Source organism: Larimichthys crocea, chromosome XXIV (assembly GCF_000972845.2).
Source record: "Larimichthys crocea isolate SSNF chromosome XXIV, L_crocea_2.0, whole genome shotgun sequence".
NCBI classification, from domain to species: domain Eukaryota; kingdom Metazoa; phylum Chordata; class Actinopteri; family Sciaenidae; genus Larimichthys; species Larimichthys crocea.
Window position 1 is genome coordinate 6,755,641 of NC_040034.1, and position 15,915 is coordinate 6,771,555.

Consider the following 15,915-nt stretch of genomic DNA (forward strand, 5'->3'; position numbering starts at 1 on the left):
GCAACTAAATTAAAGTATGAATACTTCTTGCCTCCGCCTTCCTCCCCCTTTGTCTCCCGTGCGTAATGAGCGTGCGTCAGGATCATGCGTTTGGTTCCTTCTCGTCAACTTCACTTATCGAGTTTCTGCTGTCGACCGGAGCGGCCAACACATTTCCACTTTTTGCGCTCACGGGTTTCAGAAAAGTTTGATAGCATAACATCTGGAATAATTTGAGCCTTGAGTTGTTGGATGATGGATTCACGGATTATTCTCCCCGTTCTCCTGTTCGTCTTCGGTTTGGCGACAGTTTTAGCCCAGACTTCCGCACCTGGCCAAGGTAGGATTTGCAATCAGTCACTCTGTGGTGACTGAGGAATTAATGGCTGCTGAAAAGGAATCTCTCGCTCTCATTAAACTGTTTTTATCTGTGTCATTAGTTATTAGTTTTAGCTCCGAGGTAAAATATAAAAGATACTAAACCCCACCTGATTTATTGAAATTTTCATTATTTAGGATTTTTATTGTTTTGGCCACAACTCCAAAGATTAATATGGACAGAACAGGACACAGAGCAGCCTAAAACTTTGTCTGAGCTGTGCTGTATCATGAAATACTTCAGAAGATCTGTAGCTAATGTATCTATTGTTGAAACCTCACAGCAGGAACAATGAGTCTTTTGAGTTTTCAACCCCCTCATCAGGAGGAAAGAAACCAGCAGGAGTAGCAACAAACACACCCACCACCCCAAAACTGAGATCTTGTTTGTTTACACCTCAGTTTTTTTGTTTTGTTTTTTACAGATATGAGGATACACTTACACAAGGGCAGATGTGGTCCTGTGTAGGCTGCTGATAATAACATGACTGGTCTGAAGTCTGTGTGTTTACCACGCTGTGTTTCCATGGAAAATGTCCCAGCAGGATTAGCACTAGTTACAAAAGCACAAACCTACAGGCCTCATTAATCTGCGGCTCACAGTGTTTTCAACTAATCTCCTTTCAATGTTCGAGTCACTTGTACTTTCTCCTATGAGGCAAAAATGTTTCATGGAGTTCACTCCCATGTATGGATTTATTTTGGGTGTTTTAAATTCAACTGACTTTCTCCTTTCACAGCTTGTGAGTTGAAAAATGGGACGAGCTGTGAGGAATGTCTGAAAAATGTGTCGGTGAGTCCTGAGAGAAAACATTTTGTTTCTCATTTTGGCTATACAAGTGTGTGTGTGTGTGTGTGTGTGTGTGTGTTTGTTGGAGGGGGAAAAGAAGTGTAGATGGAGGAAACATAGCCAGTGGCTCCTCCTCCACCTCCACACCTGTTAGACTGGTTTGAGGAGTAACTGATCTGTCTGTCATTCCCACCCTCCTTCTCCATTTTCTGCTTTTTGTGTTTGTGTGCACGACAGTGAATCCTGCATTTGCCCTAATTGCCTTTTTAGGATTCATTGTTATGTTGTTGTTATTGTTCAAATAATAATAGAGGTCACTGTGTGTTTTGGTATGTTTACAGTGCTTGTGGTGTATCACAAAAAAGTCATGTGTAACATATCCAGTGAAGACCATCCTTCCACCGCATGCACTCTGCCCACTGAACGATGCACGCTGGGGGCTCTGCTGGAGTAAGGGAGCACACACACACACACACACACACACACACACACACACACACACACACACACACAAAGCTTATTTACACATGAAAAATACAATTATAAGAAGAGATATATGTACCCAAAGATATTCACACATTTCACACATTCACCTTTATCTTCACATACTCAGATATACATTCATTTAAAGTAAAGAAAAGCTTGTACAGCAGAGGGAGAAAGCAAAAAGTTTATACAAAGACGTCTCCTAAAAACTCCTCGGCAAGATCAACAGAATCACATCCCAGCTGCAACGTTAATGAGTGATGTAAATTAACATTTTATCATAGTTTATTTAAGTATTTTTACTTAATTACTGTATAAAAAGGTTTTATGGTGCCGGTAAGTTATTTTAGTTATGTCACTCAGTTACATTCACGTGATGGTAGTAAGGCTTCTACTGACGATTGTTTTCATTGTCATTGAATTAATCGTCGTTTTGGTCTATTAAAAGTCATGAAATAGTGAAAAATGTCCATTACAGTTTACCAGGGTCCAATGTGATCACTTCAGATGGCCTGTTTTGGGCGACAAACAGCCCAAAACCCAAACACAGTCCATTCAAATTAAAACATTTAAAAAAAATAGTTGACCATTAAAGTTTCTGTCAATTTTCTAATTAATAGTTTCAGCACTACTCTAATGGCAGTTTACATACATGCAGTTTGAAACTGCTCATATAATGTAGCCTATGATGACAGAAAATACTTCAGAACCAGGTAGCATGTACTGTATTCTTGCAAACTCAATGCTTCATAGGGGTGGATGACATGGATGAATCAATATAAAATTGTAATTGGATAAAATCACCTGGAATAACAACAGTAGTGCTTGTTTATGAATAGTCTAGTAAATTAAATACCAGCCAAATCATACTGAAAAGAATCCAGTATTTCCATTAAGCAGCGCTGCTCATTGATTTGCTATCGCTCTCTCTAGTCTACAACCAAAGAGATTTAAGGGATGATTACTTAAAAAGTAAAGAGTCATTATAATAAAAAGGATAATAAATATTACATTTACAATGAGTATGTGGAAACAATCCAAGATCATAAACACAAACTGCTGCTTGGACATCAACATCTATGATTAAATGTTCTAAAGATGCATTGTTTACAAGGAGTACTTTAACTTTCGGTCTACATTTTACATTTATTAAAACACTGAATCCAGGAGTTATATTTGGGTCAGTCAGTGAAATCGATGTCTTATGTGTCCCCAAGAAACAATCAATACTACTATTAAAAATAAATACTACATAAATGAAGTAAATCACACTTTTATAACATTTTAATATTATTTGAAGTTATATCTCATTGCTGCTTATATACAGTACTGTGTTTTTGTTATATGTTAGATGTAAAAAACCAAAAACAAATCAGAAGTGTGTAAATTAAATTTGGTGTCTCTTAAGTTCACGCCCCAAGTTCACATAAACCGTTGCTCTCATCAAAAAAAAAACTTGCAAAATAATGGTACATACCACAAGTGACAGGAAGTGCAGTAAGTTTCATCATTTCTCTACCAAGTTTCCTTGATTTACACCAGGGAGCTGACAGCTCAAATAAATTTTATCACATGTTTTTTTAAAATGTTTTATAACGTTTGACCAAGGGGGACAAAGTCAACACTTTTATCACATTTAACAGTCTGCAATGATTACTCACATCATAAAAATAACATTTCAACATCTCATTACAATTTCTTCTTTACGAGTAATTTCTTGTCCACCTTGTGTATCATTAAAGTCTAACTTATGTAGATGTTAGACTGTGGATTCCTGCCTAACTTTGTGTTCCTCTGTGTCCGTCTGTAGTGAACTTCCAGGCGTTGATTATCACCATGGCAGTGGTTGGTGGCATTATCATCATCGCCTTCCTGATCTGTCTGTTCTGCTGCTGCAAGTGTGAGAACTTTGGGTAAGTGTGACGTGAGCTATGACTGACCCTGACGCTCCGTGTCAAACAATGGTATCATGTCATCTTATGAGATCTTCTCAGATAAAGAAACCCTTTTCTTTATGGCAGCTGTATTTATACAATGAACTGTAAGTATAGGAAAAAGCTCAGACATTACTTATTATGTCTTGTTGCTAAATGACTATTTACTGTGAACCGTTACCACCTTTCATTAGACATGAACAAAACAGTAATATACACACTTACTTGGAATAAAACATAAACTGTTATTATTTTTAAATACCAACTTTTCTTGAAAGTGTATTTGAGTGTGATTTCATGAGAAGCAGAAATGTCTCCACGGTAAATGTTTTAACAACTTAGATGTTTTTCAAATTTTGTGGTTGATCTTATTCCTGTGTTTTGCACGTTCACCTCGGTCGCGTCCCTCGTACTCCACCCCTTTCATTTATGTTTCTATAAATACTTTACCCTCTGAGATATGCACTCATGTACAGAGCAACACATGTGCGTGCAGCAAGTTGCTATAAGCGGTTTGTGAATTGCCTCCTGACGGGGAGAAAACTACAAGAACAAATGTGATGAAGATTACTGAATCAACATAGGCAGCACACGGCTAGTTTAGTTAGTAAAATGTGGATGATGGCGCCTTCAGGGTGGTTTGTAGCTGGAAAGAAGTGTGGAGTATCGGTGATGCTGGGTTCAGGTGTTACTCTTTTCTGTAACAAAGAGTTATGTTGAGGTATGTAAGTCCAAAATAGTTGTTGGTTATGTCACAATGGTTCAGGTATGTAGCAGGTTATTTCAATAGATATTAGGATTGTGATATAGGATTCCCGATTAGTGGGAATGATCATTTGTATGTCACAATTTTAATTTTTTACTAAAAGACCTATTAAAAAAGATTGAAAAAGTGAAAAAGATTTGTAGGCCACAGCACTGCAGAACCTGCAGCTTCTGTGTTTTGGATATTGAATTGTGCAGCCCTAGTTATGTGACTTTCTTCATATTTGTCCTTTCATCGTCTCTGTCTCTCACAAGGTGACATCATGTGATAATGGCCACATACTCTACATTTCTCTCAGCTTTATTGTGGTTACCTTAAGCTGTCTGCACACACACACACACATGGGGAAGTACACTGCGTACTTCTCTTATCTAACCACAACTTTAACATACTTGTCTTGTGTTTGTGTGTCAGATCCAAAAGGTTCGAGGCCAAGATGCAGAGACAGGCCAATAAGACGAAAACCAAGCAGGAAGAAAGGTGAGAAATCATGTTCACTGAGTGTGTTACACAGTGTCAAAGATATGTTTTAAAGAGGCTCCATCTCCACAAGTAACCTCTAATGCACGTGGTGAATCGCTGCCCATGTCTCTATTTTCCCTGTAATTGAAATATTGGATAACAAAGTGAAACAAAATAGCAGTTAAGTCCGATTAGCAGTCCACATCTAAACTCAAACTGACCAGAAGTGCACTGTTGAATGCAATCAGAGCCCTCGTTCATCCAGGCCTTTTTCCCCTCATTTGTTTTTCCTGCTACACCTTTACATTTCTCGATATCTACATACATTTCCCATTAATAATTCTGTGTACACAGTACTTTCAACCTGTGCGTAGCCTTTTTATCATGTAATGGTAGGACTGCCACTTTGTGCTATCAGCTGCAAACTGACTGACTCACTCACTAAAGGTGTAAGTGCAAATTAGTTTGCTCAGTTGTGGCAGTGCCTTTTAAAAAAAATGCATAATCAGAGTGAAGTCTAGCTGATCTTGTGATTCTCAGCGATATGACTTACAGTACAGATGTAAAAATACCTTATTAGTATTAGTAATACTATAAATAGGGTCTATGCACATCTTTTTTGTGTATTTTAACATTCCCCCTGTGTTACCTATTTCAGGTCTCTTAGTTATCTCACTGTGTAGGTTTGTCAGGCCACCTGACGCACCGGCTGCGCTGTTGCATTGTTGGTCATGACCCATATCAGTTCCCTTCATAGCACAACACAAAAGCAATGTCAGTGAGGGGAAAAATGCACACGTCAAACTGTTAGGCAGCCCAAACTGGTTTGTGGCTATGTGACTTTTGGGAGTGTCTGAAAAATATCATCATAATAAAATCACTAACGTGTGACTCAGAAGAAAATTGTTCTGTCGTTACAGGAAAGCGGAGATGAAACAGAGACACGAGGAAATCAGGAATAAATACGGTGAGCGCTCCCACTTGTTGATTCACTCTTTTTCATACTCATGTGCATAATGCTACATATGTTTTTCTGGTTTGCACTTGTCAGAGATTGTTAAAGGAATAGTTTGACATTTTGGAAAATACATATGTTTGTTTTTGTGCTGAGAGTTAGATGAGAGGAAACATACTAATTTCTAACTTTAGATGATACATGGCTAGCAGTTTTATTTACAATTGTATCGATTCTCTCAGCGTGAAAGCAAAGAAATCTCAAACCATTCTTTAAAGTCAATGCATGGATTTACTGATTTACTTTTATGTTTCTCCAGGTCTGCGTGGACCAAATCCATACTCTAAATTTTCATGAGATGATCTGTGAACTGAGGTGCACTTCTGTTTTCTGAACTCAGACATCAACATCGATAAGATAATTTTGGAAAAGCGATAGTGGTTATTGTACAGAAAGCCTCTGGCCTCATCCAGCTAGTGAATAGGAATGTTACATTCGATGTAATGACCCAAGAGGTTGCAAAGGCTAGAGCACATGTAAATGTAGCAGCAGTGTTCTTGACTATAGTAGTCTGTACTGGAGCTCTTATAGCAACAGTCTGCTTAGATGATTTCTAAGCTTTAGTCTTAATTGTACAGAATGAAAAGAATCAAATTTAGTTACTGAACAAATCTGAACAAATCTTTCCTTTTTTCTTAAGAAAATCATCTGCAAGTGTTCAGGTTTCATCTGTCTTGTTTCTCTTAGTTGCTGTTGATTTTCTAACCATTTTTTGTTTTGTTTAAATTGCATAGCTGTTCTGAGATGTACTTGTCGAAGGCCATTTGTATTGTGCTATTGTTGGTTATTAGGTTTGTAAAAACAAAAACTATGAAGTCAAAATAAAATCTGAATTTTCTAAAGTAATCATTAACTTAAATGAGAAATGTGTTGATCCTAAAGTCAGATTGAAAGCTGCCTAATTCTACATTTACCTGTATATCCTAATAAAAGAGTGGACGGATAATTAAGTCCTTCAGTAGCACTGGACATGTTTTGCCTGTGTTGTACTTTTAATAAAATGTTTGCGAAAGTGAAAATTAATTTATTTGATTGATTGATTTAGCCACCCCATTTTCAAGATTTACTCTTGTCTGGTGGCCTCTCAATCGGTCACTCTTTTTTTCTCTTCTTAGCTTCTTTCGTCAGTATCCTCTTTGGTGTTTTCACCTCGGTCATTCTGTCCATAAAGCCTGATGAGGTCAGTTACATTGTGTGCTTGTCCAGCTCTGGTTCTGGCATGACACCGGCTTCACTCCCAATCAGCATTCCCCCATGCATCAGGCCTGAAAACCTCCTTTTTCCAGTGGTCCAAAGCGCCCGTGGTACAAACACTAACACTCCACTGTTGCTGTAAGCTCACAGTTCCAGCAAAATTAGTGAAATAGTTTGTGGTGTGTGATTTAGTGCCGTAAAACGTTATGTGCTTCTCACAAATGATCCGTACCCGGAGCACAAAGACGTACGGAGTGTAGAGTGTGAATGACAGAGGCACCGTTCAACCTGATTACAGTCAGTGTAGCATCAAAATGTTTTCAAATCTTTTATTTTATGGTAGAAAAGTTACACAATGATATTTTAAAGGCTAAAGGCTGACATCTGCTGTATAAGGTAAGTTACTTTTTGTGTTATGTCCAAAAATGAGTGATTAGGATTTATCCTTAGCCTAAATTAAATCTGATATTAAAAGTAAATTATAATAATAGATTAGTGCATTTTATTAAATATTTGACATCTGATAAGAAATTCCCAAACTGTTTACTTTTACTTTACAGTTAGCTGTCAAAAATGTATGTGCCAATAAAATACTGAAGGAAAAAATGCTTAAAACTTAAAGGTGCGGTGTTTGTTTTCATGCAGTACATTCCCTCGGCACATGGCAGCTGCGTAAGCTCAGTCAGGACAGGAAAACAGAAATGATTAGTTCACGACTCCGCTATGTGTCTTTATACATTTGTCACATGACAGGCGTCTCATCATGTGACGAGCAGTAAGCACAGCGGTTTGTTCATACGGACCACAAGATGATTACAGCGCTGCACTGGTTAAAATGAACGCAAAGAATAAAATGACTCAAAAAATGTTTTTGTCCAAATTACCGTCCGAGAGTTAGTAATCAGAATCAGTAAAAAGACTAAAACACTACTGTGGAAAAATGGCGGTTTAACATGGCGGACTCTGCATTAGAGGACCCGCTCCCTCTGTAGATATAAAAGACTCTTTTTTTAAAAGGTAACAAAAACATAATTCTTATTTTCAGGTTAATAAACACAAATTAAAACATGATTATGGTTATTATATTTAATTTCTGCCAATAGATACCTTTAAATATTACACACTGGATGAAATGTTACAAACTTTAAAAACTCTTTTTTACAAACCCAATTGCACTATGTACAGTCAATTGCTGTACATCATTCAAAAAACTGTTTACAGTACTGTATACATCTTTTATTATTGATAGATCTCACTGTTTATACTGTTAGTTGCCATATTTGTACTGTTTATATCTTTTAGATTTGCCATATTTTTCTTAGATATCTTTTTAACTTGTATATATATTTTTTAGATTTTATATTTCCAATCGAATCCACTTTATTTATATAGCACGATTTTTAGCAAACACAAGGTTGTACAACAAATAGAAACACAATAAAAACATGAAGTAGATAATAGAAAGATAAAAAAAAACAAAATAAAATGTATAAAAATCACTACCCACACAAGATAAAATAAATAAAATAAAAAGAAATAAATAAGTAAATAAAATATAATAATAATAATAATAATAATAATAATAATAATAATAATACATTTGATTTCATAGACGCCTTTCTGTCACCCAAGGACACCTTACAATAAATAAAAGTAGACAGCAAATAAAGAAACAAAAAGAGCCATAAAAGTTTATCAAATTAAAAGAATACAACATTAAAAACAGGTTAAAATAGGAACAATGCAATTGAATCAGATGGAAAAGGCGATTTTAAACAGGAGGGTTTTAAGTGCAGACTTGAATTGTGATGTATTGTCATGTATACAGATAAAATCAACACTCTGCATGGTGTTAAAAGCCAATGAGAAGAGGTGGGTTTTAAGAAGGGTTTTAAAATGAGACCGAGAGGAGGCCTGTCTAATGTGCATTTCATGTGTATTTCATCGCTGTATGTCCTGTACATATGCCAGCATTGACAATAAAGTTAAAATAGGTGTGTGTGAGTTACAACAAATACTCTGCAGTACTCATAGTATTTGACACAGTATTACCTCCATAGACTCGCGTGATCGAGTATTTTGCATAGGTGCGCGCTCCCGCGTCCGCGCTCCCGCCTCTTCTTTTTTCCCAGCAGTCACGTGGTCCCGTCGGAGCCAATCGCTTATTTATAACAGCGGTCCAAAAGCGCGCACCCGTTAGCGGAGCAGAGGAGAGGACAGAAGGCGGCCGAGAGACAAATAAAGCGCAATTAACCGATTATTCTGCGAAACCCGCGCACGAAACAACCAGCCAGGATGTCAGAGGAAAAGCCAAAGGTAAGCTACGGAGGCTCGAGGAGCTGCAGGTGTGCGGCGACGGCTCCAGTCCGTCCGCTTGGCCGAACCGTTTCTCAGATGTGCAATCTAAAATGGCCTGGTTTTGCACGTTTCTCCGAATCGGCGCAGTGTTTGTTTCGCAAATGAATGGAGCACCCCAGCACATCTGATAATCTTAACGCTCAAACGCTGAAACGACGCAGAGCAGGCGGTGAATACACGAAGGGTCTGTCCTCGTTGAGGCTCTCGAAGAGCAGTGAGCAACAACAACAAAAAAAAAAGCCAATTACAAACCATGATTGTCATTTGCGGATTTTTTTCTTTGTCGAAACGGGACCACGTTATACGTCCGCAACCCCCGCGAAATGCCGCAACTGCAGCACAGAAAAAAGAGCGCAAATGAGGAGGTGACGCACTCGTGTTTAAAACAAAATCAAACCGTGTTTGTGTTAATGTTTTTCAGCGTGTGTGTTTGTTTGGACGCAACAACAACAGCGCGAAAAAATAAAAATAAACCGCTAGCAGCGTTAGCCGGCAGCTAGCCCCGGAGCTAACCATGCTAACGGTAGCTTCAGCAGCTGAAACATGATTTAATATTTTATCACTGTGACTTAAATACACGAAGCACATGTGGCGTGACCGCGTTCATTCACACGTCAGCGTTTTATACTGTGACATTTCTGCTTTTTAAAAAAAAAAAAAGTCGCAGGCCATATGTGTTAGCTGTGCAAGTTGCTTCTCTGTGATAACAGTGCTCCAGGTTTAGTGTGTGCAGCATGCAGAGACAGAGAGAGATGCACATTATTGATCCCCCAAGGAAGGAAATTCATGCATCCAGCAGCAGCATGCAAACATGCATCAGGATTAACCTATAACACAGGAGCCATATGGTAAAATTAACCTGAGATCAATCTAAATTTGTGCAGAGGAGTTGAAACATTTGCATAAAAAATAAATATGTAACTGTGTTAAGAAGTGTTTCTCATTCACTCTCCAGTGAAAGCTTAGTATCCAGTAGTGTGTCACGGTTTTCATCCATCCAGGGTCGAACACGAGGCTCTGCAAAGACAAAAAAAATGTTTTAGGAGGAGTTAAACTCTAAAAGTTTAAATAAAAATGTGCAGAGGAATTAAATGTTTGCATAGGATTTAGAAATGTGCAGAGGAATTAAACATTTGCATGAAAAAATATATATAACTGTGTTAAGAAGTGCTTCTCATTCGAGAGGCTCTGCAAAGACGAAAATGTCTTTTAGGAGGAGTTAAACTCTAAAAGTAGAAAAATAAATAATGTGCAGAGGAATTAAACATTTGCATAGAAAATAAATGTATAACTGTTTTAAGAGGTTAACCCGTGTTAAACATCTGTACAAATAGAAAACTATATTTAAAAAAAATAGAAAGTGGCCGTAGAAATAAAAAATGGCTGTAAACGGATGAATGAAAGTCGCGGAGGTATTTGTGGTGTATCTGTTGCTGGTTTACCTGATGAACCGTGTTTGTCTCTCTGCAGGAGGGAGTAAAGACCGAGAACGATCACATCAACCTCAAGGTTGCAGGGCAAGATGGGTCGGTGGTCCAGTTCAAAATCAAAAGACACACACCGCTCAGCAAACTAATGAAGGCGTATTGTGAACGACAGGTGAGCCCAAATGACTGCTTTTAAAAAAAGAAGCAACAATTATTTGGGATTTACTGTAATGCCTCGTTCATATTTCTGTGGGTTCATCTTCACGTCTTGTTCCGTGTTGCTCCTTGCAGGGCCTCGCAATAAGGCAGATCAGGTTCAGGTTTGATGGCCAGCCTATCAATGAGACGGATACACCTGCACAGGTAACGTTCACTGAACCCCATGTCGCTAATAGAGCGCACAATTCAGGCATTAAGCATTATTATTGTTTGTTTTTCACTAACCGGATCCTCTTTTGCTCGCCTCCTTTCAGCTGGAGATGGAAGATGAAGACACCATAGATGTATTCCAGCAGCAGACAGGCGGGCGCTGCTAAGCCCTCCCCACCTCATTGACAGCCACCCTCAGACCACACCCTCAGCCACCTTCACTGTCCCTCCCCTCCCCCTCGCTCCTCTCAGCCTATTATTATTATTATTATTATTATTATTATTATTATTATTATTATTATTATTTCTTCAGTTTAAAGATGTATGTCATGGTTTTTTGTCAGGTGTGTGTGTGCGTGTGGGGGGCTCCTCAGCTGTTTATGTACTGTCTCAGCCAGGACTGAACTTTTGTGCGTATCAACAGTCTCTCTGTTGGCCAATCAGGACAACATTTCCTTCTGGCGTCACAGGCTGTGATTGGACCAACAGTGCGTCACAGCTGTTCCTGGTTTTGTCAGTGCTTCTCATTCACTCTCCAGTGAAAGCTTAGTATCCAGTAGTTTGTCACGGTTTTCATCCATCAGGGTCGAACGCGAGGCTCTGCAAAGACGAAAATGTTTTTGAAGTGGAAGCACTATCTGAACTTAATACACACCCGCCTTCCATTTCACTTTGCTTTCTTGTCGCTTTCTTGTGTGTTTTTTTTTGTTTTTGTTTTTTTCCTGAACGGTGACTCCTGCCCTTTTGTCAAAAAGGTATTTTAATTCTCACTGCATTTTAGGTGCTTTTGCTAAAGAGTTCTGCAATGTTTTTTGTATTTTTGATTTTTTTTTTTTTCTTTTAAGAATTAACACCCAGGAGGCTTGTTGATTTTTCTGTACAGGAGTATCAGAGTGGATGTTAGATAAATGTTGTGGGGCTTGGACCAATACTCCAAAGACCGAACATATTTGATGTACTTGGGTTACTCTAAAAGCCAGCCGCAAGGTCAAAACTGTCACATTTTAAGGGAGTTTGTATTTCATTAATGTTATTTGCTTCCTCTTTGACTTCTACTAACTGAGAAAGGTTCCTTGTGGGTATCCGGTACAGAGTTGTTTGGGGGTCTGGCTGTGTCAGGATAGTCTTTTTGAATACATAACTCTTCGCTTTCTTTCCCTGCCTACTTTCTGATGAAACGGGCCAGTGGCCAGTCCCTATGCTATTCACAAGCAGGGCTGCTTGTGGGTTTTACCTTTCTGGGGAGGGGAGGGGTTCAATAGAGGGTGGGCTGGGTGGGGATGTGCGGGTGGGTTAACTGGAAGTTCGTTCCTTTAACGCTGTTTTGGGGTCAGCTGTCTCATCTCTGTATTGTCCTTGCGAATGTAGGCTGACGGGACAACTCATTCTAGATGTGTTTTGAAGAGGAGCAACTTCCAGTTTGAGCAAGGATATCCAACAAAAGTCAGTATCTTTTTGTTAACACATTTTGAAGACACTTTTCACTGCTATGTCAACTGTCTTAGCCGTTCCTTTGTGTGTAAGAGGCAGAGGTTGCAGCCCTTTTTAAAAACGTAACTGCGGCGTTGCCAACAGTGAAGATATCCCCAGGTCGTGACGAGTGTCTCCAATTATTCGCAGTTTGAGAGAAGGATGCATGCAGTTTTGTTGCATATCGGGAGGGCAGGGAGGCCAACCAATGGAGTTTGGGAGATAAATGTTCTGTACCCACAAGGCCCCGTTCTTTGTACACGGATAGCTGAGTTGGCTTGATTTAATCGTCGATGGCCCCGACATGAGCTTGGATTTTTCTGGCTTCGGCCCTTCAAAATCTGCAAAAATGCAAACTTATTCAGGGCGAGTTAGGTCATGACAACCGTTTTTTTAGTTCACCCGTTTTAATTTATTTTCAGATAAAGCTACACGTCTCTTCACAGGCATCACTTGGTCAGTACTGAACAGGTTTTCAGTTAAGGCATACTTAAAAGTACAATGAGAGCAAACCAATTTTTCAAAATAAAATGTTTTGTCACAAAGAGGAGCCACTGTTATTTAGACCTTTTGCAGTACAGATTAAATTCTTGCATTATGAGGTATTTAAATTATGCAATATGGGCTGCAGATATTGTAATTGGCCTTTCTAGTGTCTTTTAATCTTAAACTTGCGTTCCCATAGCCATTCATATAGTTTTGCTCAGCCATATTAGAAAGGCGCTATCCTTTTTAAATGGTGTCATCTAAATGTTTGTTCAGCTGGATTTTTGTACCATTCTAATAAAAACACGAGTCCACGTCAATACCTTTTTTTCTTTTTAAACTGTTTATTTGACAAGCATAGGATAACGCCTCTGTAAACCATCGCCTGCTGTTGGAAATATTCCCACCTGTCCACTCTGGCCCCAGTAAATTATACAATTATTTTATCCAAGGACTAACAAACTCATTCCTCCACAGTCATCTGGCTAACTTGTATTGTACAGAGACATGTAAAATCATTGTGTGATCGCTCTTAAAGACATGCCCTCTGCGCAATCACGGATAGCCTTCATGGTTTCATCTTTCTGGTCTCACAAAATAAGAGCACAGTTATCAAGACAGCCTTCCACTTGCATTCGAAGAACCGAGTTAGCTGGACAAAACCGGTTAACATACGAGCTGAACTATGTAATGTACGAAGAACGGGGCCCAGGTCTTGTCATGTTATTTGTTTCTCTACTGATTTGTACATTATTTGTGGTCTTTTACTACTGTATACAATAAATATAGTTTGGTACTCAGATTTGCTGTCATGTGCTTAATTATTTTGTCTCTGGGGTTAAAGTACTGAAGTGAATGTTTTACTCAGGTACAGGGAAGTAATAGCCTAAACTTACAATGTTTGTCCCTTGATGTGCCGTTGTAAAAACATTATATTACCAGGAAACATTTCCAAATGTTGCAGGTAGAGATCCCGCACATTAAAGTACAGCTTGTACGTGGGTTTTCAGTCGTTTAATGCCACTGTTGCCAAGTATAATGTACATTTTGTCACTTGTCAGAACATGGCTGTCATTTAATTTTATTTATAGATATAGTTGTTGTGATTTATTATGTAAGATGGTTTCAGTTCCCACCGGGGCCTCTCTGCTAAAAATGTGCACAAGGACTCAACACCACATGTGGCTTGAAGAAAACAGGCAGCTAGGTGGAGCCAGTGAGCTGTGAGCTTTTCATTACAACCTGCACTTTTCTGCAATTTGTATTACGATAACAAAATGCAGTTTAGCATCTGACCATAAGTTCAAAAAGTGTAGAGTAATGTGCATATGTATAGTAGTAGGGAGCTGAAAATAAGCAAGGATATATACAGTGTCAACATGCAGCTACAGTCAATAGCGCAGGTATAAGTACAAGTAATGCAAATAGTAAGACATACAGAATAAATAGCTAGAGGTATATGAATATGGTGTATACAGTATAGATAAGATATGTACAATATAGGCAGTAGTATGTCTGAATACATTATAGGTTAGATAGACAGTATAAACATGCATGGGTATGTGAGAGCATATGTATTTATACATTTTTCCTAATTAAGGTTCACACTGGGCTCACTGGAATGTCAAAATAAAAGGTCTGCTCACCAGCATTTAATCTGACATGAAACATGGAGAAACACGAAACAAAAGAAACTAGAAAAGGCAACAAAACAAGAGTTCTGCATAAAACTGAAGCATGATGCTGCATAAGAACACAGTGTCCTGAAACACTATTGTTCTACGGCCTTCACTTGGAGAGACAAATCACTAAATCGATCAATGCAGATTACAAAAGGGGATATGTTCATATATGATAAATGATGCCTGATGCCTGATTTAGAAACTTTAGATCTCATCTGCTACACTGACTGAATGACTACATTCAGCACAGCTGGAACAGCGATAAGACTAATAGCAGCAGGTGGTCAGTCAAATCAGGAATAAGGAAAAGCATTCGCACACTAACTTTTCTGCATCTAAACAGATCCCTCTGAAACCACACGAGGGTGCCTGAAAGGAAGAAAGATTAATGAATGGATATCGTAAAAGAGGAGCAGGGCAGAGTCGATATCTTGTATCCTGATCTTTGTGCAGTCTATGATCTTAATGTGTGGGCGGGGGAAGAGAGACAAAGTGCATTTGCCTTGTAAATGTGCTGGTTGGCGGATGAGAGGATTCAGAGAGATTTGCAGAGATGCCGACTTCTCTCAAAAGACAGTCTGATTATTTGCCTAGTAACCAACAAACCAGGATCAAATAGACTTTGGAAAATGATTCAATCAAGTTATTTGAACTGGTATTAAATTGTTGGGCAACCATGGATAATCCAAATGTCCCTGGAGACTGCTAGGAAAATATTTGCCAGTCAAATTCCTGTCAAGTCAAGCAGGTTAAAATAAATGCAATATTTAAAATAGTCTTGTTGTCTCAGGCGCGCTTGTACTTTGCCATTGCAGTGCTTTCTTAATTTCACTGTCCCAAGACTTCATTACACTTTCAGCAAGTAATAATCCTGGTTTGAGACTTTAATATCACAGCTGGGTTCATACACATACCTTGGTTTCTCAGGTAATAAACTACGGGATAAGAGTTAATATGATAATAGCTCAGCTCATATCCATCTATCCATTAGTGGAACAAAGGTCACATATGTTCCGTTGTTGTTTTGAGGTTGGTCTTTTAATTAAAAAGAGACATGATGTCTGCTAACACCTCTATTCATGTAGTGAATGTCTGGATTTGTCTTTTGACATAAATGTT

The 15,915-nt window shown here is 38.5% G+C and overlaps 2 protein-coding genes across 2 annotated transcripts; both read left to right on the plus strand.

The window, feature by feature from the left end:
- Nucleotides 1-49: 49 nt before the first annotated feature.
- On the plus strand, nucleotides 50-6,829 carry pttg1ipa (PTTG1 interacting protein a). Its single transcript, XM_027274497.1, has 7 exons — nucleotides 50-319; nucleotides 1,098-1,150; nucleotides 1,489-1,597; nucleotides 3,444-3,546; nucleotides 4,748-4,813; nucleotides 5,716-5,762; nucleotides 6,070-6,829. Exons 1-7 carry the CDS (start codon nucleotides 232-234, stop codon nucleotides 6,105-6,107), a joined length of 504 nt encoding a protein of 167 aa, XP_027130298.1. The 5' UTR covers nucleotides 50-231; the 3' UTR covers nucleotides 6,108-6,829.
- A 2,321-nt stretch (nucleotides 6,830-9,150) lies between these two features.
- sumo3a (small ubiquitin like modifier 3a) lies at nucleotides 9,151-13,916 on the plus strand. Its single transcript, XM_010746644.3, has 4 exons — nucleotides 9,151-9,320; nucleotides 10,833-10,961; nucleotides 11,081-11,152; nucleotides 11,263-13,916. The coding sequence occupies exons 1-4, from the start codon at nucleotides 9,300-9,302 to the stop codon at nucleotides 11,323-11,325; spliced, it is 285 nt and encodes a 94-aa protein (XP_010744946.1). The 5' UTR covers nucleotides 9,151-9,299; the 3' UTR covers nucleotides 11,326-13,916.
- The last annotated feature ends 1,999 nt before the right edge of the window (nucleotides 13,917-15,915 follow it).